We start from the raw sequence: 22155 nt of genomic DNA, 5'->3' as shown, positions 1-22155 counted from the left end.
ATTGACTGGAATGCACACTGTATGCTTAAATGAAGGCCCAAAGCATTACAGTTTCCTAAAGTTTCAGAAGACTGAAAAAGAGCATATACAAATGTATAAAAAACAGAATGATTTAAAAATCCTTAAAAATTAGCCATTTCAGAATGCAGACTCAAACCTCAGTATCCAGGGGTAAAATCTCTTGTCATATAACTCAAAATATCCAGGGAAACACAGCTCTTCCTCTAAGGTGGAAGTGATACCATACTCATTTGTAGTTTCCCCAACCTACAGCAATTTTATTTTCTTGCTCTATGCTTTTATCTGCTGATAACTTTTTGAACTTCAAATAGCTTGGAATTCTTTTATCTCCAGCCTCAAATCAGAGATTTTATTTCCCTCTAACATCTCAGGAAATTTTTTTTAATTAAACCAGTAAATTTCAAGGGATGAAAAGAGAAGGGCAATTAGCTTAAGTAGCTACTATCTATGTTGTTTGCTTCTTGTCACTAGTTTAGGATTTAACAGAATTGAGAAATATATCCTCTTCTTCTTCTATCCTATCAGTATCACATGATCTCACTTTGAAACTTTCCTAATTAACTTCAGATTAGCAAATAATTTTTAATAATAACAGAACTTAGATTTAGTAGGTACTTGAAGTAAAGTAAGAAACGAGGGAATACATTCAGGATATTTTTTGGCATGGCACCAAGGTTTGCAACAACTGCCAAGTATCTTGCAAATGGCAAGGGGTATAATCATGAAGATAGAAATAACATTTTCTGAATTTTCTAGAAGCTGAATTTTGTTTACTGTAAAAATTTGTATACATTTACTTCTAGGAAGATTAATTATGGTATTTTGATCCTGTTTGCTATTGATAGCAGGAGAATCAACAGAAAAAATGAGGTGCATGGTCTGACATTTAAGCTGCTTCTTAATATTTTAAAAAGCAAAATCATTCTTACACACAATTTTGAAACCATTTATCTAAGAAATTCCATTCTTATTTTAATTCTGGAATAAATAATGTAACATTGAGAGAAGTAATACAGTAATTGGTCAACTTCACCTAAATGAATTACTTTGCTAAGTGTACAACATTTGTGGTTTTGTGATTAAAAGAACTTTTATTTGCAATTATTACAAATTAATCTTTTGCATTCACTACATGCTCTAATACTGGCACTTTAGATTTATTACCTGAGACTTTGAGGTGGGTTTTTTTAACTTCTCTTCCAAAAGATGTTTTTCTTTTAAAAGCTGTTCCATTAACTCTCAGTATGTCAGCATGTGTGTCTCTCTCTCTCTCCCTTTCTCATATATACAATCCAAGCAGCTCAGATGAAGGACTGAGTGCTGAATTCTACCTAACAATTAGTGTTCTATTTGTATTTGTTATGAGTCTGGGAGAAGAAAGAGAAGAATATGATCTTACCAAGGCATAAAACTGCCTCTTCTCCTTGTGAAATTGGTCCTGATTGATCGCTAGTTTTCACTACAGCTTCTGGCTGTACAAACATTACTAGATTTATGAGTGTCCAGTTTTAGTTTGAGGTTAAACTAAGTCAGGAAAAAGCTGACTTCTCTAGATGCAGTGGAAGAACATCCCTGAGTTCACACCTTGCAGGCACTGCAGATTCCAGTATCTCACCCTCCCCGTGGCCACTTGGCTGCATAAACAAGCATCCCCTGCAGCCAGGAGCAGATCTGCTCTTGACATGCCTTTCACTTCTTTGCTTGAATGTAAAATCATAACTCCTCCTCAAAGATTTTTGGAAAAGGGGAGAAGGAGCAGAAAAACAACAAAGACATCAATACAGTGAGAAGCATAGGACATAAGCCAGAGGTGGAGCAGAGCAACGGACACATGTTGAGTATGTACCTAAATTTTGTGGTTACAAAGACTTCTTTTTTCCTTACTCAAGGATGAACAAAGGAAAGGACACCCTTGAAGTAAGGAGGCTTGATCCAAAAGAGTAAGTTCCAGTGATAAACTTGGATGAAGACTTTAAAGTCCTTACGACCCCTTCAACTTTCCACAGTTACTAAAAATGCCAAACTAACTAAATACAAAACCTAACCACCAAAATGCCCCCACAAAAAAACCAAAATGCAGGAACAGCTGCTTCAAGTTTATACTTCCATAACTTTTTATTCTCCCCAGCTCACCTTCCCAGCTGTAAGGCAGACAAATGAAGATGTTAAAGAAAATATGCAACTTCTGTGCAAAGACAGTTTACTGCCAGAACTGGAAAAATGTGGCCTCTGTAGTTTAGTAAGATAACTACTGCGAAATAATAAGTGAACATAAGGAAGATCTTCTTCACTGTGCAGGTGACCACGCAATGGAAAAGATTGTCCAGAGAGGTTGTGGAGTCTCCTTCACTGGAGATATTTAGAAATAGTATGGACACAATCCTCTGCCTTGTGCTCTGGAATGACCCTGCTTGAGGCGGGAGGTTGGGCCAGATGACCCCCTGTGCTCCCTTCCAATATGACACGTTCTTTGATTCTGTGAAATACATAAAGATAAAAGTATTTGGAAAAGAAAAAGCTACTTAAATAATAGGACACACAGCAGACAGTTATAAACTGTCCATGAATTAATTTAGGATTAATTAGGAGATAAGTTCTAACTATAATACTTAGCAAGATTCTGGAACTTTACAACAAGATTTTTTTTGCCTGCATTACTTCCAGGTACTTTTACATGGAGTGTTAATAATTTACAAAATGGAGGATATGTGCTGACTGCTTGCAGGAGTAGCAAACTTCTCCAAGTGACTTAGGAAGTGGCTCAGAATCCTGTTTTTTAAATAGGAAGAAAAAAAAAATTGGAAGCACATTGACTATCTGGAAATGAAGCACATCATTTCTGCAGACAGAATTGCTCATTTAGTTCATGCAGGAAACCACCTCCCCCCAAATTAGTTGTTTGCAACCTTCCTGAATTCTTTAGCTGCCAACTTTTACCTATCTTGCTTCAACAATGAAAAATCTTCCTGTCTTCCTACTCTGCTATGGTTTTGACCGAAAGTCACTAAATATTAATAGTACAAAAATGTTTTCAGAGATCTAGAAGGCAGTCACAGAATATAAATAAGCAGTAGATGGCCTATGGTATTTCACAAGTTTCATAAGAATTTCTTCCTGTTGGTAGTCCTATTCCAGTCAGCTGGTCTGCTTACAAAGTAAACTTCTCAGTGACTAAAACTGGCATAAATTGGCCAAGTACGATATACAGAAACCGCAACTGCCAAAGTAAACATGTGTTAGTGAAATATTTATAACATTTTCAACCCAGGTACAACATTGAAACTGTTTAATCAATTTTGTTTACTGGTTTATAACAACTAATACAGGGCCTGTTAGCTATTACTTTGCCATGACTGCAGTTCTTCTATGCCTCAAGCTATATTCATCCCATTGATTTCAGGTGGGATTATCTACAAAGATAGATATCTAGACTGTATCTACCTAAATGCTGCCTGGGCAAACAACGAAAGGAATGGAGGAAAATCCTCTGTTATTCCCCACACAGATGTGTCTCCAGTCACACAGCAAGAGCAGATCTGCTTCGCCTAAGGCAACTCTTTCACTGTCATTGCATTTCTACCTTGAGGGTAGAAAGGTAGGTATGGATACTACCACAAAGCATACTTTTTAATCAATAAGAACCCAAACACAGAGAGAATAACCATTTCCTCTGCAGAACCCACTAAGTAATCTGTCACACCAGTAGTAAAAAAAACCCCAAAAAACCAAAACAAAACAATCACCGCCAGAACAACCTCTAATCTTTCAGACAGTGCAGTAAAGCTGTTATGTTCTCCCAGACCTGGGGGCAGACCTTCCCAAATGCAATGCAAATTGGTCAGCAAATATTGTCCCTTTTTTTTTTGTAACTGGTACAGTTTGGTTGGGAATACTACCCTTTCAGGACCACATCAACTTGCACAACCCCTATTGCCTTGACAGAGGGAGGGCCGCTATGAGGATGAGGAATAGCGCTGTTCCAGTCTTTCTCATTCCTCTGGACAATGGGCAGTGCTGTGCTGTGACTGCAGTCCTCAAACCAGATGCCTATTCCCTCTCATGTGCCCCAGCAATACAGACAGAGAACTGGACAGAACTTCCTACAAGAGGGGTCTTTCTTGAAACTGAATGGCAGACATGAACCATTATTTTCCTAATTATATAAAATGGTGGAAGTTTATGTAAAGCTAAGTGCCCACAATTTCAAATACTGAGACATATAATTGAATAGCTAGGTCACTGAATACCTTTCACCTCTCATTATAACTTTGAAAGCTATCTGTACTTCATACAGCCCCTACAAAGTGTCCCAGAGCAGTTTTGCACAGCAGGAAACCACCAGTCACCTAAGTGACCTTTGGGTGCTACCTCAAGAGCCAGTCTGACACACAGCAACATTTATCAAGACATCTTTGGTTACAGCAAGACACACATTTTAGCTGCTGTCTTTGACAGGGGAAGAACTAGCTGGAAAAGCAGAGATTCATTCCAAACAGGTTTGCAACCAGTTTGCTTTCATAGCTGAGAAAAATAATAATCAAGTACTTAGACACCAGATGACACATCCTCTTTGCTTTTTAACTCAACATCCTGAGTGACAAAAACTTCTGAGCTATCAAGGAAGAGGAACCATAACCTTGACCTGTTTCATACTAGGTGGTTGCTGCAGGAACTTCGTCTGGGGAAGGTTCAACCACAGTTCAGCACATGTTTGTAGGTTAGCCTGATTTTAGAGTTTTTGTCTCTTGATAAGGAGTTTTTAATGCCAACACCCTTTCTAAAGCCTAACAATAACAGACAAGAATTTTGCTTGTATTGATTTTTACCTAAGGATGCAAAGTTAAACTTTGCTTGTAGAACATTACAACCCTAGACTTTCTAGGATAGATAGCCTTCAATAGTGGCTGAAATTTCTAACAGAAACATTTTAAAAATTCCACATTTATTGATATAATACCATACGTTTTACAATGTAATGTTTATGGAAATTCATAATCCAATCTTATTCAAAGAAATTAAAGTATTTGAATTACGAACTTATACACACAGTCCTATATCAGTACAGGCAAAATGAGATAATTAAGGAGAGAAGCAAGGGGATAGCTGATTGCTAGAAATTCAGTATAATTTTAAAGGAATATTCAATATCTATGTCTGATTGAGAACATCCTTACAATCACATGAGAAACCCAAGGTAACATAGATTACTAATATGGATGACAAAAGAATAATTGAAGCACGGCCAGGCCTAAACACAAGTGAAATAATATATGCAAAACTGTCTTTTAACTGATAAACAATTTTACTTTAGACACTAATTGTAAGCAATTTGAAACAATACAAAAAAATCCCATAAGATTTAGCTAACAATCATAAAGTAACAAAGACTGAAAACCCAAAGCAAACTAAAATAAGTTTGTTTTTAATCTTCTGAACATTGCCTTGTTTGAAAGAATAAACTATGGTTTCTCTACAGCTCTGTCCTTGGTACTTCACAGTATTAAAACATATGGTTTTCTCAGTTAAAAAAAGCAAAGAAAGATAGGTCATTTTATGCTGATTTACTATCCTATGAAATTTAGTTGAAATCACCAGAGCTACATAGCACTGAGAACACAAATATAAGATGTTCATAATCAGGCAAGCCTTCAAATGTAGATAATGTAGTCATGTATTAATGCATTTTAAATTTTTTTAAATGGCAAAAGCAGCTGTAACTCAGACCCATATGGTATAAGTCAAAAAACAAAAATACAGCATTGAATTCAGCCATTCATCTAGTCTGTTAAATCCTTTGGATGTTAATGTATTAGTAGTCAACTTCTAAGCTAACCTCACATTTCAATTTATTGAAAAATAAGGAAAGAGATCAAGAGTTTCTGCTTATGTAGTTTCTCTCTTTGATTGTTATCCATTAAAATTGTGAGTTAAACCTTAATAATTTGTTCTTCAGCAGAGAGCACTTGAATTTCTTACTGCTATAAGTGAACACTGAGCTACATATGCCAATTAATTTTCATCAAATACCAAGGCATAGGTGCCTAGAAACAATAATGGACACGTGAAAGACATACAGTGCTTGTAAATATCTGTAAAGATACTTTTTTCCTGGAGTTCTATGGAGTGATTATTTTAGTTACAAAGGCACATATTGAAAAACCAGAAACAGCAAAACTGACTGGCCTCTTGTAAGCACATATAAGACACATTTTCCATTAACAGAGGATTTTTGTAAAAGAATCCCACAGAACTACATGCCAAGGATGGGTTTAACTTGCAAAGGAGCTCTTGAGGGTTTGTGCTTAAAAGAATTGATTCATTTGTGTACTATCAAAGGACAAACTTCATTTACCATCTATTTTTCATGCTGGATATTGAAGCATCCAGCACTGACAAAGCCTACAAAAAGAAAAAAATGAAAATTATGCAAGCTTTTTCAACTATTGTTGAATAACTGAAGGTTTTGTAAAGCTTGTTTAAAAAATAAGGGATTCTATGTATTCAATGTAGTAGTAGAAAGGCTAAGAATTAAATTTCATTTCTTGTGCCCTATATATTCCAAACAGCATTTTAGTTAAAATCCTTCCACAAAAATTCAGTAGAATTTCAAAAACTTCTCTGTTCAAAAATAGAGATGAAGGTTTATAGACATATATTTTGTGTATCAATGGAAAACTGGAAGACGAGCAGCTTATTCTGAGAACAGTGAAAAGACTGAAGTCTGATTTCTATTATGTCCCTGTCTTTGTCATCCAGCCCCCTTTCCTCTTCTTACCCTGGAATTAACTTCAGCTTCTCTTTACAACACAGTAAAAGAAAAAAGTACTGTACAGGCATACAACAAATTTAATAGTTATAATTTCCACCTTCAAAACGAACAGCATATAGGAAATATCCATATATCAATATTATCACTTTATTTCCCACAATCTTCTGCTGTGTTCAGAAGCTATTTTTTAAATGTGACCAGAAGATTTCTCTTAAAAATATGTTTTCCATCTTCCTCATTGCCTAACAGTGAGGGAAATTCTCTGCATACATGTATTTGTGTAATTAAATGATTAGCAAAAATACACATATTATGAAACATGGATTTCATTCTGGAAAATAAATTCTATCATTAAATTATTTTGAGTTTCATCAATTAATTTGCTTAACTGCAAGGTAAATTAATGAAATGGTCAACTTCTTCCTTTTTAAACAAAGAAAAAATTACTAAAAAAATACTATTATTATAAACATTTTCACATATTATAAGCATTTATTTTAAACTAGACTTACAGACGGAACATTATTTTTTGATTGACTGTTTGACTTGAAGAGGCTTACTATTTGAATGCAGTTTTTGCACATTTTGTGTATCTTACAGACATGCTTTTCTGCTGCATGGAGGATATTCTCTTCCAACGGCTGCCTATGGAATGGCAGTCACTGGATTCTGTCCTCCACACCCATCATGAAACAAGTGCATATGGCTGGTGGAGGTGACCACCCTGGCGAGCAGCAGAGCCCTGCTCCAAGGCTTGCCCTGGCTGGGTCGCAGGAGGGGGAGGAAGGGCAGCAGGACAAGCAGTGCTGAGTGGGATGCCCAGCTGGGACAGCCAGGGAATGAGTCCCTCCCCATGGGACACATGGTAGAATCCCACCTCACAGCAAAGCTTGGCACTGGCACGGTGCTCGCTTCCATCTTCATTATTTGGTACATTAATGAGATGGGAAATCTTTCCCCCGATGAATAATTATTTTGATGCTCATGTTATTTATCCTCTTACTCACCTACAACAGGGTTCAAGTAATTAAACTTTATGTAACCTATGCTGCTCTGATGTCAGTCACAGGAGAAAAGTAATTTGCTGTTTTAACATTTCAGACCTCTGGAGCTAACGGAAGGGTATTTGTCTATGCTTAGAAATGCTTACACCCACTCTGCTCACCAAGTGTTATTCAGACTTAAAAAAGAAGTCTAAATAACACCTCGCAATTTAATTGAGTCTCAAACAGATGGAGGGCTAGAGCTCATAACTCATCTATTGGTACTTTGTTTAATGTAGGGTTTTTTGCTTTTTTGAAGCAAACAGATTGGTAAGTTTACCTTGCCCATACCGATTACATGAATATATGATAACATTGACCAAGAAAAAGTCCTGTCCACCCCATAGTTTAAGGAGCACAATTAATGAGATAACTATTACAAAGCAACAAAAAACATCATCTCCATTTCCAACAAGTAAATCAGAAGGTCTCTTCACACCAGGCTTCAAAGACAATTTAACCCCAGGAAAGCTACACATACTTACAAATTATAAAGCATATCAGCCATGTTGCTGCGGTAGTACAAGGCATTTCTATAGGCGCTTTCAGCTTCAGAAATCTTGCTCTGGCTCTTGAGAACATTTCCAAGGTTACCCCATGCTGTCAAGAGGAGAAAACAGTATTCATAAAGAGCTACAATCCAATTACACATGACAGAGTATGCAACTACCAGGAAGTTTCTTAGGGAGACAAACCCCACAAAGGAACTATTTTTATGGAACAGGAGGTGAGGTTGGTTATTTTTTTCCCCCAGCCCTCTGGTTCTCTGCATCTTACTGTGAGACTCACATTTCATAGAGGTGATTTACATGCACTCTGAAGGCATATAGCTTTCAGTTGGGAAAAGGAAGTTTTTTTTTTACAAAAATATGTCTCTAGAAATTACTGTAACCAAGGGAAAGGACCATTTTATTTCATACCACCTATAAATAAAAATCTTCAGGGTCAAATGTGGAACCGAGACATCTTTCTCGTTTTAAATTTTTTTTTTAAGCCTATTGACTCTAAACAGCAAGAATTTTTTCCACAGTAGATGTGATCCTTGCTTAAGTATTAAAATTTGACATATGACCACAGGAATTGAAAGAACTGTTAGGTAAGTAATGAGGATTAAAAATACGCCATATGGATATAAACATACTACACAGATCACTAAAATCCATTTTTTTTTCTACTAGAAAAACATTTGGTCCCTTTCCATACAATTTATTATGTTACACAATGTGCTTTTATAGCCCATCTATAAAGGACTTTAGGTAAAAAAAATATTTAAAGCTCCACATGTGCTCCCTTTGCAGTTTTGTTGAGTGGCACAAAAGCTACTTAAAAAAGGAATTGGAATGAACATTTTATGAAAACACAACCTCTGCTACTCAGAATTTAGGAAGCTAATTTAACTGGCATTACAATTACAGTGCGTGTGAACATGAAAAAAAACCACATTATGCTTACAAATGCAAAGCTGTTTCATAAAGAAGTTCTACTTTCACATTTCTTTAAATGAAAGAAAGCGATGGAAAGATGATGTGCGTCCTTTCCACCAAACACAACATACGTCAGAATATTCTCCCTTCCAGATGCACTGAAACATCAGCTTAAGTAGCAACTAACTCTGACACTTCAGTCGAGCCCTTTTTGTCTTTCAAGAATTTCCATCAGTTCTGACTAATACAAAATTTCAAGGTAGTTTTAATGTAACACTGCTATGTAGGTTGATAATTGACATAGGCATTTTTTTTCCTCAGAAACTGCATCACTTCCAAGCTGCTGTGGTTTGTTGCAGAATCATCCTACCACGGGCATGGAAACAGCAGCAAACACAGAATTTCCTCTGAGCAGAATAAACTAGTCACTACTGGGAAAAATAATTAATAAATCAATTTAGAATTCATAAAAACCATGTCATTCAATTAAGCACATCATATTCTGTAAATCCAAGAAAGAAAATATATTGAATATTTCCATATGAAAATAAACTATCACTTCTATGAGCCAATTCATTTTAGCCTAGTATTTAATGAGAAATAATTTATCAATGAATCAACAAAAGTCACAAAATGTTCCATCAATTTGAAATACAGCCACTAAGCCTATTCTCAGGTTCACTCAACTTTTACACTTGGTTAGCAAATGTGCAGAATTCTGAAATTTCCCCATTACTGCTACTCTTCCCTTTTTACACAGAAAACAGTTAGGAAGTACCAATGAAAGTGACTAGCCAGTCTGTAGGCATTAGCCCTTGGAAGAAAAACACAGACTTGTATATTATATTTCAAAATAATTTGTGAAGATATAACTTTATTTTGCTGCTGCAGTAAACGAGCATCCAGTTTCCCATAACTGCATGTTCCATATAATCTACAGGGACTTTTGTTTTCACTCTAATCTCCCATAACAGAGCATTACATCAAATGACCATTTGATCTATTGATAACAATTTCCTGCCACATAGTTATTTACTCCCAACCATTCTGAAGCTCAGTAAATACAAACATGAACAAAAGATGATTCAGTTCATCTCTTTATCTGTTAGACTGGAAAAACACTGTTAACACTGTTCAGTGTAATACTTTCTCCTCTACACTTCAAGTCATAGGCTCTAACAGTTATCTGAGTTAACATAATTTTTAAAACAATATTTTAATGTGCATTTTGCAAAACAATCTGCATCAGGTTTTTAATATCAATCAATAATTAATCTACTCTAATTTTAAATTTATTCCATTTGTACTTTTGTCTAAACTTGTAAAACTGTGAATAATTAAACTTGTGTGATGCACTAGAAGTGGCAATAGCAGAAAATAGCAGACATAAAACATGATAATCTGACCATTTATCATTAATGGAAACATGAAAACCAAGGTCTTGTCATTTATCCAAACTAGATAAATTTGACAGAAAAATTCGTGTCTATTTAAATACAGAGCTAGTTAGAAGAAAGATCTATCTCCAGCTGCATAGAACATGTGTAGAGATGATACTCATACACCCTAGAAATTATGAACAGCTAATATCTGCAGCAGCCACGTCCTCTTGGGTTTTGGTATGTGAGCAAGAGTAAAAGAGGATGGTGTACATATATGGAGAAGAAGCTACATGAGCTACTCAAGGAACTTCACTCCTACTTTGTCTTAAGTAATGCAGCTAACCTTCAGAGAAAAAAAAGAACTTCAATTATTAGCTTTTGTATCTTAAAACTTTTTCTTCAAAACTGGAATAGCACTGGTTCAACTCTAGGCATATTCAGAAACAGCAGCAAGGTTATACCAAAGTGAATCCACATTCCTGTTAAAAGCCCACCCTATGACTCCAACTAAATTCCAGCACTCAACTATTTTCCATCTGTACATAGTAAGAAAAGAAAAACAAATATCCTTAAAAGAAAAAAAAAAAACTAGATCAGTAATCCTGGAATTTAGAATGGATGTTTATTCCAATTATTCTTTATAAATATTTTTCATATAATATCTATATTAGCTAAGTTGCAAAAGGGAACACTTAACATTCAGAAGATACTAAAGTGTACATAGATATGCTATGTTTTAATCTTTAATTAAAAATTCAAATTTTCCCATATTGAAGACCCTAATCAGCACTAGAGAAAAAGGAAGCTGTGAATGAAAGAGCTTAGCAATATTTACATTTTTGCCTGCTGCTTAACTCCCTGTCCATGAACGGAGAGACCAAAACAGACCCAGGTCTTAAAGAACTAATAGTCCATCATAGCATGGACTATTAGTGAGATGTGAATGTGGCAAATGCCACATTCACATCTCACCTACAAAACAGTCCATTAGAACTTAATTGCTTAATTTTCCATAGGTCATACTCAATATTAATGGGCATGTTAAAAATTAAATCCATTTCATCACCCTTACTGTTAGTCAAGTATAAACTGAAGAATATCCTAATGCTTGAGAACTCCTATGTTATTTACATGTCTTTTGCAGGAAAATGAAACTTTTTAAAGGGATTTTTCTTCTTCTGTTTATTGTCTGGGATTAAAAAAAAAAACAGCAGAAGAAATTATGCAGCACTAAGTAGGAAAATAAATAGTTGCTTAAGCGTTATAATTTTGGCCATATCAAACTAGACCTCTATTAAACTTTAAAGATTGCTTTTAGCCACCTTGCAGTGAGAGTAGGTCAAGTTCTCAGGCATTCAATTGCTTTCAAAATGAAAATGAATATTAAAAAATGTTAGTTTCACATTTAACATGCTTAACTTCTCAACTATCTCAGTGAAACTGACAATTAAAATTTAACAAGACTGAAAAATACCAGGCTGGTATATTAAACCTTCTCTAAGCACTTTCATGCTGGAAGAGTGCAAGACCAACAACAGCTAAACAAGGACAATGTTGTCTAATCTGCCTGGATTTAAGAAGCATATTTTCTAAAGAAAACTAGTAAACTTTCAGCTTTCAACTGAATATGAAAACAAGTGAGAAATGGAAATTAATTTCTACAAACATCTCTTCATTTCAATAAAACATTCCCCTTCTACTGAATCAAAGATCACGCTATGTTATTCAGTGAAATAAAGATAATAAAGCAACAAAGTGTCAAGCAATATGTTGATTGCTTGATTCAGGAGTTTGCTTTAAATTTAAAAAAAAAATAACATTGCATATCATTAACAAAGATAACCCAAAGTATTAAATTCTGATTCCTACCTGTCACCCCTATATAATCCATGAAAAATTAAGTAACAATGAAATATTAATAGAATGGCAGTTTACAAATATATATCTGTTGTCCAAACACTTCTGCTGAAACATGAGGAGGAAAAAAATCCAATTACATTTGCCTATTAAATCACTCAAATACATCCCGGTAAACATTTCAAAATAACATAGCAAAGAAAAGGAAAATTCGGCCTTTCCTTGAATGTTATGAAAACGTACTTGAAAACAAATGAAAAAAAAATGCATGACTTAAAAAAATATGTGACATTCACTATTCACGTGAAATTGCTGAGGTTTGGTAATACTGTTCTGACCTTATGGCATCAGACTTAGTCACACAAGTTAATCCACAAATTGACGAATGCATTAAGAAGCGTGAACTAGATTATTATTTGAGTAAAGCAAACTACTTGAACAAAGACTGAAGTATTTAGGGAACAGCTCAGTAATTTGTAATCAACTTGTCAGCAGTTCTAAACTAGAACTTAGCTCACAGAAAAATGCACATCAAGCCAAGAAAACCTCTGTGCAGCTTTACAGATATTTGTGTATTATTTATTATTCTTTAGCTTGTGAAATTAGAAACAGCAGTTCAAGTTTGCATTCCTCTGTTTAAAATCCTTCCACATTTCTTCTGACTTGTTTATGAAAAAGAAGTGAATGCATGACAATTAGAATCTCAACTTTTTTATTCAGAAGTGTTTAAGGATGAAGTGATTCTGGTCCCGAAAGAAAAGCCTTCACTTTTTTCTTCAAGGGAGAAACAGTTTCAGCAACAGAGAAATGACAGGCTTCCCCAAGAAAACATCTGAAAGTTCAACTGCACACTTATAAAAACATAATGAAAAGAGTTCAACATCAAAAACAGCTTTTCTACAATACAGAGCCACTACCACTCACAAAGACAGCAAAAAGATCAACTAGATCATGTTTATTACGTGGTTGGAGAATGGAAAAATTCATCTAAATGCTACAGGTTGCTACTTTCAAGTGGGACAGTTTTTGCTTAGCTTCTATACTACAGTTTGTATAAGGTATTTATATTTTTCACTGTTATTCCAAAGGAATAATGATTCTTTTTCCAAAATATGTAATAAATTCATGCACATAATTTGCAATAATTTTTCCTCTAAAAACTTCACTTGTTAATAGAACATTTTGATCAAGTTACTTCCTTTTGCTAACTTAACCACAAAATTGCCCAATTTCTTGTTTCCTAAAAGGCTAATGGTTTCTACATAACCATAATTTATGCATTTAATCTGCTTTGCATACTGATTTTTTTTATATCAGTGGTACGTGGCAATGTTGAGACAGACTGTGTTAGAGATCTATCATCTCAACTTTTACATATTCTTCTTCTACTTTTTAAGATTTTTGTTCAACAGTTCATCTGTTGATCAATTGCAGGGCTTTTGTAATGACAGCAGGTGAAAGAAAAACAGAATTGAAAACTCTGCACGGCTTTGAAAACTATCCAGCAACATGTCAGCATGGGTACTAACCAACCCACGTTTGGCAGGCAGAGCTTCGGTTTTGTTTCTCAGTTCTGAAACCCTGATGCAAATGAATGTGAACTTGTGGCCTGTTCTACAGCTGATACACCCCCTTCACCCTCTATGTTACAGAAATTAACTCTTCCCAAAGGATAGCAGAGTGACTGTGACAGCTCAATGAACCTGAGAGATGAGACCAAGCAGCTGCTACTATTCTTTGGCTTCACCATTACCTACCACCCTACAGCCAATCAAGTTTGTCACAGCCTCCCTCATGCTAAAATGATTTTTGTGAAGAGTTTGATATCAATCAGACAACTAAACTGATCCAAGTTAGGGCAAACAATGAGAAAAGGATGACCACAGGTACCTTTAACACCTAATCTACTCACTGTTCTGTTCACAGCAGAGCCCAATCACACTTTTGCACAGCTTTGTTACTAAGTGTGCACTGCAAATGTATGAACATCATAAGACATAACTGCCACAAAGCTCTCATTCCATTTAACTTCACAATGGCCAGGAACAGAGCTGTGACATTGCTGATGTGAAACTCTCATTATATGAGGAACTGTATTTTATTGAGGCAATGGATATAAATCATGCAAGAAAATGAAAGGAGCAGAAAAATACAAGTGGAACAAGAGGACATGTCTGTGCATCCCAGTCATCTCAGGATGAACCCTGAGGAACTCTTCAAAGCCTCAGAGTGACTCAGGAAAAGAGGTGACCATGTACTAAATTCATCAAAGATGTAACCTTAACAGTAGGCTTTTAAAAAAATTATCTATGATACATTCAAAATTATCACTTTTGTCCCAAGTGATAAACTGCAAGCCAGCCTCTTGAAGCAATAGTAGGATGGACTGAAATGTCAGCCCTAGTCCTCCAAGCTACGAGTAGATGGATCATGGTTGGCTTCTTTTTAGAAAAGGGGAACAGTAAGCACAGTGTCCTGGGAACATCCCAGAGGTGCCATGGCAAAAAGAAAATCAACATATGGGATTGTCAAACCAAGAGAGTCTTCACATGTACTCAAACGACACGTCAGACTTGGAAAACGCAAATTACTTCATATTCAGGTAGCAGGCTTTTTGTAACACTTCAAAGTTGTTTGGTTTTGTTTGTTTTGCTGTAAATCACTCAGAAAGGCAAGACAAGAGCCTACGAAGCTTTACTAGCCTATACATATCCCCATTGGTATGGAAATATAGGTGGCAGGAAGGAAGGTAGGTCATAAAATTACCTCCTTCATTTATCAATGAAACTAATTAAAGACACTACAACTATTAACAAGCATTTTTAATGGTCCATAATCAAAATACCTTCTGTGTTTTTAGACTGCAAAGAAAAGTTCAGTGTGCTAGAACTAAGGAAAGAGAAGGAAATGGCATTGAGAATTCAGTCATTCTACTTCATTATCTTCTCTGCAATTTAAAACAAAACTATATGCAAGCCTCTTGAGCATGCTGTAATGGCATCAGCCATCATTTACTTTTTGGATGCATGAGGATTGGCAATGATGACAGTTCAGGCTTAAGTAATAAAACCCCCTGTTATAAAGGAGGGATATTTGAAATCTTCAAATACTTGTATTTATCTATCTACACTGGGACTTTACCCTACCCAAGTGGTACAAAAAGGCATATATGTAGATCACTGCACTGTCCACATTAAAGGTTAGATTCTCTACCAGATTTATGTAAGTGGACTTGAATATGTACTGATACAAAATCCATTACAGGTAGGAAAATGATGACATGCAACTCACTGCAAAAATTTCAAGTAAGGCGGAATTTTTCCAAGTTGTCATATTTTGAAAAGAAGACAAAATAACAAAACAATTGGATTATTATCTAATGCACTTAAACAAACATGCTGTGCTTGAGAACTAATCCAGATAATCTCATTTTCCTCTAATTAGAAAATTTCTTTCTCTGGAAAAAACCTCAGCCTAATTCCACAGAACACACAAATATGGATCAAAGGTCTCTCTTTTAATCAAACTGGAAAATAAACTCTATCATTTTCTGGCAAAAAAACCCACTTTTGCCACTTTGCTTGATATGCTACAAAAAATTTTCTTGCCAAAGCTGATTCCTCCTTGACCAGGCCTGTTTGGGTTTTTTTCCTCTACACTGTAGTTTGTGGCCCAGATGAGCCTGTTGAATGACTTTGCAGAGAATCTCAGGAAACACAGGAGAAGAAGAGTCTGATTGGCCCATGTCTCAATGTCTCATGTTTGTTTCTTTAAAAAAACCTAACTATTAGTTAATAATAGTTTCTTTCCTATTCCTCTGCACTTGAAGATTCATAGATTAGAGATGCTGTTGTACTACACTCCAAGGGGTAAACAATAAGTCCTTGTTTCCAGACCTCTACATTTATAGAAAGGAAGAATATCACGCTTTCTCGTATCCTGCTGAAGAAGAAGCACATCCCACGCTGACTTGGGTTTCAGAGGAAATTACAGCACTTCTAAAGAACTGGAATAGAGAACTACAGAATAAATTCAGAGTTTGAATTGAACTGTAAACCACTTTCCTTCAGCTCTCCACCATATTTGGCATAACCAGACTGTTTTGCTAAGGGTGGGCTGCCTGTGGCATTCTCAAATGCCCTAAATAACTATGGCTGTTCCCCAAACAATTTACAAATGGCCATTCCTTCTACACTGTTTAATCATCCAGAAAAGCACTACCATCAATTTAGATAGCCCCACTCTGTTTTCAGGGAGTAGGTTTTTTATTCAACTTTCAAACAATTCTATGTGGTTCATTTGAGCTAACTCTTTTAAAGCTGTGTCCTAGTTCTGGCCAGAACAGAGTTAATTTTTTTACAGGAGCCAGGCAAGGTGGTGCCTGTAGTCCCAGCTACCCTGGCAGGCATGGCCAGACCCTAAGGTTATTCTCCCATCACCTGCAAGATGGACAAAGCATTTGGGAGAGTCTGGGTGGGGACACTGATTTGGGGAGCAGTATTCCTAAACCAAAACAAGCTTTAAGAGTTGCAGATAGAGTATTTCCTATTTATTTTAAGAACTTTGAAAAATCCTGCAGAACATTTATCCTTCAAATTCTGACATTTTTGTTATGAACGGAGACCTCAGATTTATCATGGTATACCTTGCATAATTCCCATATAACAGACTTATATAGCCATATAGTATTATATATCATAAATTATACTTTTAATGTGCAATTCTAACCTATGATTTTGTTTCCTAAATAAGATCATTGCATCTGCCATACAGTATCTATTAAAAAGGTTCTTACTGGTGGGCTGGAAACATTTTACACCATTGAAAGATTATATACCTTAAACTAATTTCTTCTTTAAAAAGTAGATAAAGCTGAAAATTATTATAGAAGTCAAGGAAAATATCCATAAAACATTTAGTCAAAAAATATTTAAGTATCAGAAAGTTCTGGCAAAGGTATTGGGAAAATGGATGATTACTTGTTGCTATGTTTCTCTGACAATTTCTAAAAACATTAACTAAAAAGAGCATCAAGAATCACCATAATGACTATATAGTCTGATATATATTAGCTTAGGATGGATATTATACTGCCATAAATACAGAGAGGTTTTAAACAACCATGAATCATAAAAAAAAATTCTAGTCTTATGGTAATAGGTAATATGAGTTCCATTCCAGAGAGAAAAATTGAGATTAAAGTGGTTTGTTCAAAGACTAAAAAAGATTTAATTAGCAAAACTAATTCATGAATACCTAACTCCAGATGGTATGCTCATATCACTGGTATTTCTTAACAGAGATAATACACAAAACTTTTAAGTGTACTTATCAGCAGGTTTTATATGTTTAAAATCTGATGTTTTATATGGCAATCTGTGCACTGAAATCACTTTCTCTCTCAAGCCTTTTTTCCCCCAAACCCACACTTTCTATTCAGTATGATGTTATATTAATCACACTGTTAATTTTATTATTATTGACACTATATGAGGCAAAGGAAAAAGAAATAATTACTGTACAGAGCAGTATTTTGGGCTGTTGGGCCAAAGACAGGTTGGAGTTTTACTGACAAGCTACATATAAAAAACCTGAATACACACACCAAAACACTGAAAGGCAAATTTCAAATACTCAAACTATTTTTAAGTGTCCAATGTGATATTTATTAGGATGCACACTGCTATACTTAGGAGGTTCAAAAAAACCATGTAGTGAACAACAAGCTGTGTGTCAGAGAAATAGCTACTGAAGGTATCTCCTCTAAAGGTATTAGAGGAGATCTTGTCAGCATAACGTAAGCTCTTAATAATAAGCATATTTAAAGAATGCTGTACTTTAAAACATTTCATTTCCTTTGGTTTCCAGTCACCAGTAGTGATACAAAAATAATAATAATGGAGATAACGTTTTATTGCATCTTTTTTGTTTGTAGGAAATACAGTTTCTCTACCTAGCTTAGTACAAAATATAGTAACCTTTTTTCCACACTAAACTGAGGTGAATTTTTCATTAAGCATCCACTCTGTGTAGCAGGTCAGCTATTTCCTGGAAGGATTCTCAAAGCCTACTTGCAAATGTAATGGCACCAGGAGACTAAAATTTCATCAGTAAATATGAACAAGCAACTAATACCTCTGTGGCAGTCTAGCAGTTTAAGCCTCTCTATTTTCTACTTTATGCCAGGTATAGGAAATACATCACAATGATCTTCCATGTTCAGATGTGGACTGCAAGGCCCAGAGGAAGGTTGTGCTTTTTCAAGCTTATTTTTGGTACCACAGGGAAAACTACAGTTAATGAGGCATAATAAGCACAATTGTTTTGTGTGTCATTACAATTTTATATTAAACACAAGGTAATCATCACCACAGAATGGCCCTCAGTCTAACTGAAAAAGACGTGACAGATACCACCCACTTTTAACTTTTTTGTTTGTTTTTATATTTTGGGAGGCTTCCTTTGCTATAAAAGAACATTCAGATAATGAGAATTGTTTTATATCACTTGGGCTGCTCATTAAGTTGAAGGCAGAACAGAGAAACACTTGTGTCTTTCCCTCCCTACGGTCAAAACATGCATACACCCACTTCAGAATCCATAAACTAAATTAGTCAGTCTTGCATATTTCTCCCTCAAGTGCTGACAAATTGTAACAAGGTACTACTTGCATCACTTCAAAGTTATTTGAAGTACTAGTCATAACCAGAGCGGCAGAATAAGATCAGTAAAGATGCAGCTAAGGCATCCCAAGTCCTCACAAGGACTCCCTCAGCCAAGGGATGGCAGCTGCCTGCCACACAGCGAGGCAGCCAGGAAAGCTGGCACACACAGGGTAGTTTGGAGGCAGCTTCACCACCTTCTTCTCACTCGACTCTCCCACAGTGCATTTTCAGGTTTTTTTAAGAGACAATCCATGCTCATGCTTTTGAGTATTTTTCCCACATTGTCAGTGATTGACAAAAACAGCCTGGAGAAATGTAAACTGCAGAAAGGCTGTATCTGCCTGCAGGAGCAGAGGCTTTCTCACCTGCGGCAGAACACGACTCTGCCTGCACTGCCTGCAAGGTACCCCTGAAGGGACCAGAAGAAAGTACCAGTGAGGTGATTATCATCCATTTCCTCCCTGAGGACTGAAGATGGAGAAGCTGCTGAAAATATTTGCCTGAAAAGTCCCACAGCAGAAGATTATAATCTTACACATATCACAACACAGAGGACCTGATAATAAACCACCACCAAAATGAGACAACTCCATTTCTGAAGCAGTTCAGCTACATTAGTACACAAATGCACCCATGCTAAAAGCTTGCCTCAGCAAATGCCCTTATGACTACAGCACATCAGCTCAGTGTTGCACAGCAGTCAGCCATCGGTGGCATTCAGCCTGCTAGACCAGAATACAGATGGATCTGGAACAAAACACTCATCTTTTTGCTTTAGTAAAGCTGGTCTTCACAGATTCCTATTTCTTTATTGGTTTCCACACTGTGACTTTTTCAAGGGATGCCTCATTGCTCTTTAGATTACAACAGAAGCAGCTCTTGTTCAGTAGAAGCTCTTTGCAGGAGATGAGAGAAAAAGCAGAAATATCAGGGAAAATTATCCTGCTACTCCCCAATTTTTAGAAGTAAGAAAATACTATTGAGAAGAAACTTGCTACGAGCTGAGGAAAGCAGAGAAATGAGGAGTGACAGCTCCTTCTTAGTAGCCTAAAAATAAGGAAAACACTTCTCCACTCTGTTTAACTGAGCAGCCCATTGTCCCACTCTCTGAATAGCCTATTTATCACTAGAATTCATAAAACTAGAAAAAAGAGGCAAACAAAAATAACTTGTTTTTCCTATGTCAACCTCATTTAATTACTGAAGAGTAGTTTGAATTGTTGATCTCCTAATGCTTTGGCAGGATTGGCAGCCAATCTAGTCCAGTCAGGTTTGTCTGACTATATGAGAAATGGAAAATAAAATTAGCATAGTCAAAGCCAGGGATAATTTTAGAAATATTCACAATAATGAACAGAGTTGGGTGACAGGTCAGGGTGTCTAATACCCAGCCTTGTTACAATGTATGTGGGCTAGTAAATATTCAGCAGAAGTTTAACAGGATATTTTAAGCAGATTTATTTAAGTCAGCTCAGTCATGTCTATATCATTGCACTGACATACTGTCTTTGCTTTTACACATCTTACAAGACACTTAATGTCAGCTTATATGGCAAGAAACCAGACGATCATGTACACACGAGTCTGTGTATACTGAGTGAGATGTGTAGCTGAAAACAGCTCATCTTGTCTCCTGGGATCATAACACCCAGTAGTCTCATTTCCAGACAATGCTGCAGACAATCCTACTATTGGGCAAAAACTAGCGTGATTTTTTTGATCAGAAAATTTGACTCTCGCAAGCAGACAACTAATAATGTCTGCGGATCTCCACCAAGGACAAAAATGGAACATGCATTAACTAACCAAGTGCATACACACTTTTCATTGTAAGGAATTCCAGTGTTTTAATACAAGTTTTATACTGTCACTAAACTTGTAAGTCTCAGAGCTTTATATAATCACTCTGGTGTGCTGGCTCGCTGTCCAGTTACTTAATTTCTTGCTTTCCTGTGCTAGCTTTGAAAAAAAAAGTAAAACAAATGCAATGTGCTTGTTCACGATTTAAAAAACTCACTGCAGCAACAAGATCAGTAATTTTCCTAGACTGAGAAAGTATATGAAGAAGAGTTACAAAATCAGACTGACAAACTACTAAAATGCTGCTTTGCTGGGCATTTTATCTGCCAAATCTACTTCTTCACTCTCTATCAGCTCACAGTAACCACCTGCATTTTCCTCTTACTATCACAGCTTTTAGACTGTGGCATGATACAACTGTCTAATCAAAACACACAACTCTATCGGCAGATGACTTCACATCATGTAAGGCGGTTCTGAGCAGAGGACTGAAAAAACTCAAGTACTCAAGTGCTGTCAAATTTTTCTTTCACAGACAGGCAAAGCAATCAACTAATCTCTTCTCATTTCTGATGAGCTGTGAATAAGGAAGTCTTAGTCAATGTCTACACTGCACTCACAGGTGATATTTCGACCATTCTCATATAAAATTGCATTTGTGCCAAGAGCAGTACAGCCAGGCAGCAAGGAGTTCAGGAGCCAAGCTGGATCTGCCATACATGCTTAAAACCACAGAGCTACAGCTAAACATTGTTACTGATACCTAAACTGGCAGGTTTACTGCGTGTTTGGATATGTTTACACTAGCTGTGGTCACATCTCATTACAGCATAGATATAACCTTCAAGATGTGGCTGGGCAATGTTCAAATAGCTGATATTTACACATGAACAAGGAAGGCATAAGTATTTGACAATAACTCTTTACAGTACTCATAGGCAGGGGGAACTACAGTCATTTCCTAGGCTGAATTACACTTGACCTCATTTCCTTATTTTTATTATGTAGTATTGATGTTATTTGCATCAGATGAAATTAAGGAACAGGGAAGGAACAGGGAAGCCTGATGCTGTCCTTTACTATTTCTTGTATTTCTTAATCAGAGAAAACAGAACATTTGGTAAACTCACAAAAAATGTTCATTAGCATGCTATATACCAGATTCCAAATGTAAAAACACCAGGGTGGGCTCTA

General features: G+C 36.0%; 1 protein-coding gene and 1 long non-coding RNA gene across 12 annotated transcripts in view; one reads left to right on the top strand and one right to left on the bottom strand.

Annotated features, from left to right (window-relative positions):
- The window catches only part of TMTC2 (transmembrane O-mannosyltransferase targeting cadherins 2), a 234089-nt gene that overhangs the window by 72323 nt on the left and 139611 nt on the right, over positions 1-22155 (bottom strand). For all 11 annotated transcript variants that reach the window (XR_010362153.1, XM_064419624.1, XM_064419632.1 and 8 more), the window contains one exon: positions 8319-8433. Coding sequence is in view for 10 of the 11 variants with exons in the window: in XM_064419624.1 (XP_064275694.1) it covers positions 8319-8433 (115 nt within the window). In the remaining variant the exon portion in view is untranslated. The remainder of the gene's footprint in view (positions 1-8318; positions 8434-22155) is intronic.
- Positions 14489-16525, top strand: LOC135300301 (uncharacterized). Its single transcript, XR_010362154.1, has 3 exons — positions 14489-14742; positions 14946-15098; positions 16326-16525. It is a non-coding gene; the product is annotated as an uncharacterized LOC135300301 (long non-coding RNA).

Source organism: Passer domesticus, chromosome 5 (assembly GCF_036417665.1).
Source record: "Passer domesticus isolate bPasDom1 chromosome 5, bPasDom1.hap1, whole genome shotgun sequence".
Classification (NCBI taxonomy): Eukaryota; Metazoa; Chordata; class Aves; order Passeriformes; family Passeridae; genus Passer; species Passer domesticus.
This window is presented reverse-complemented; position numbering and strand designations above follow the sequence as displayed.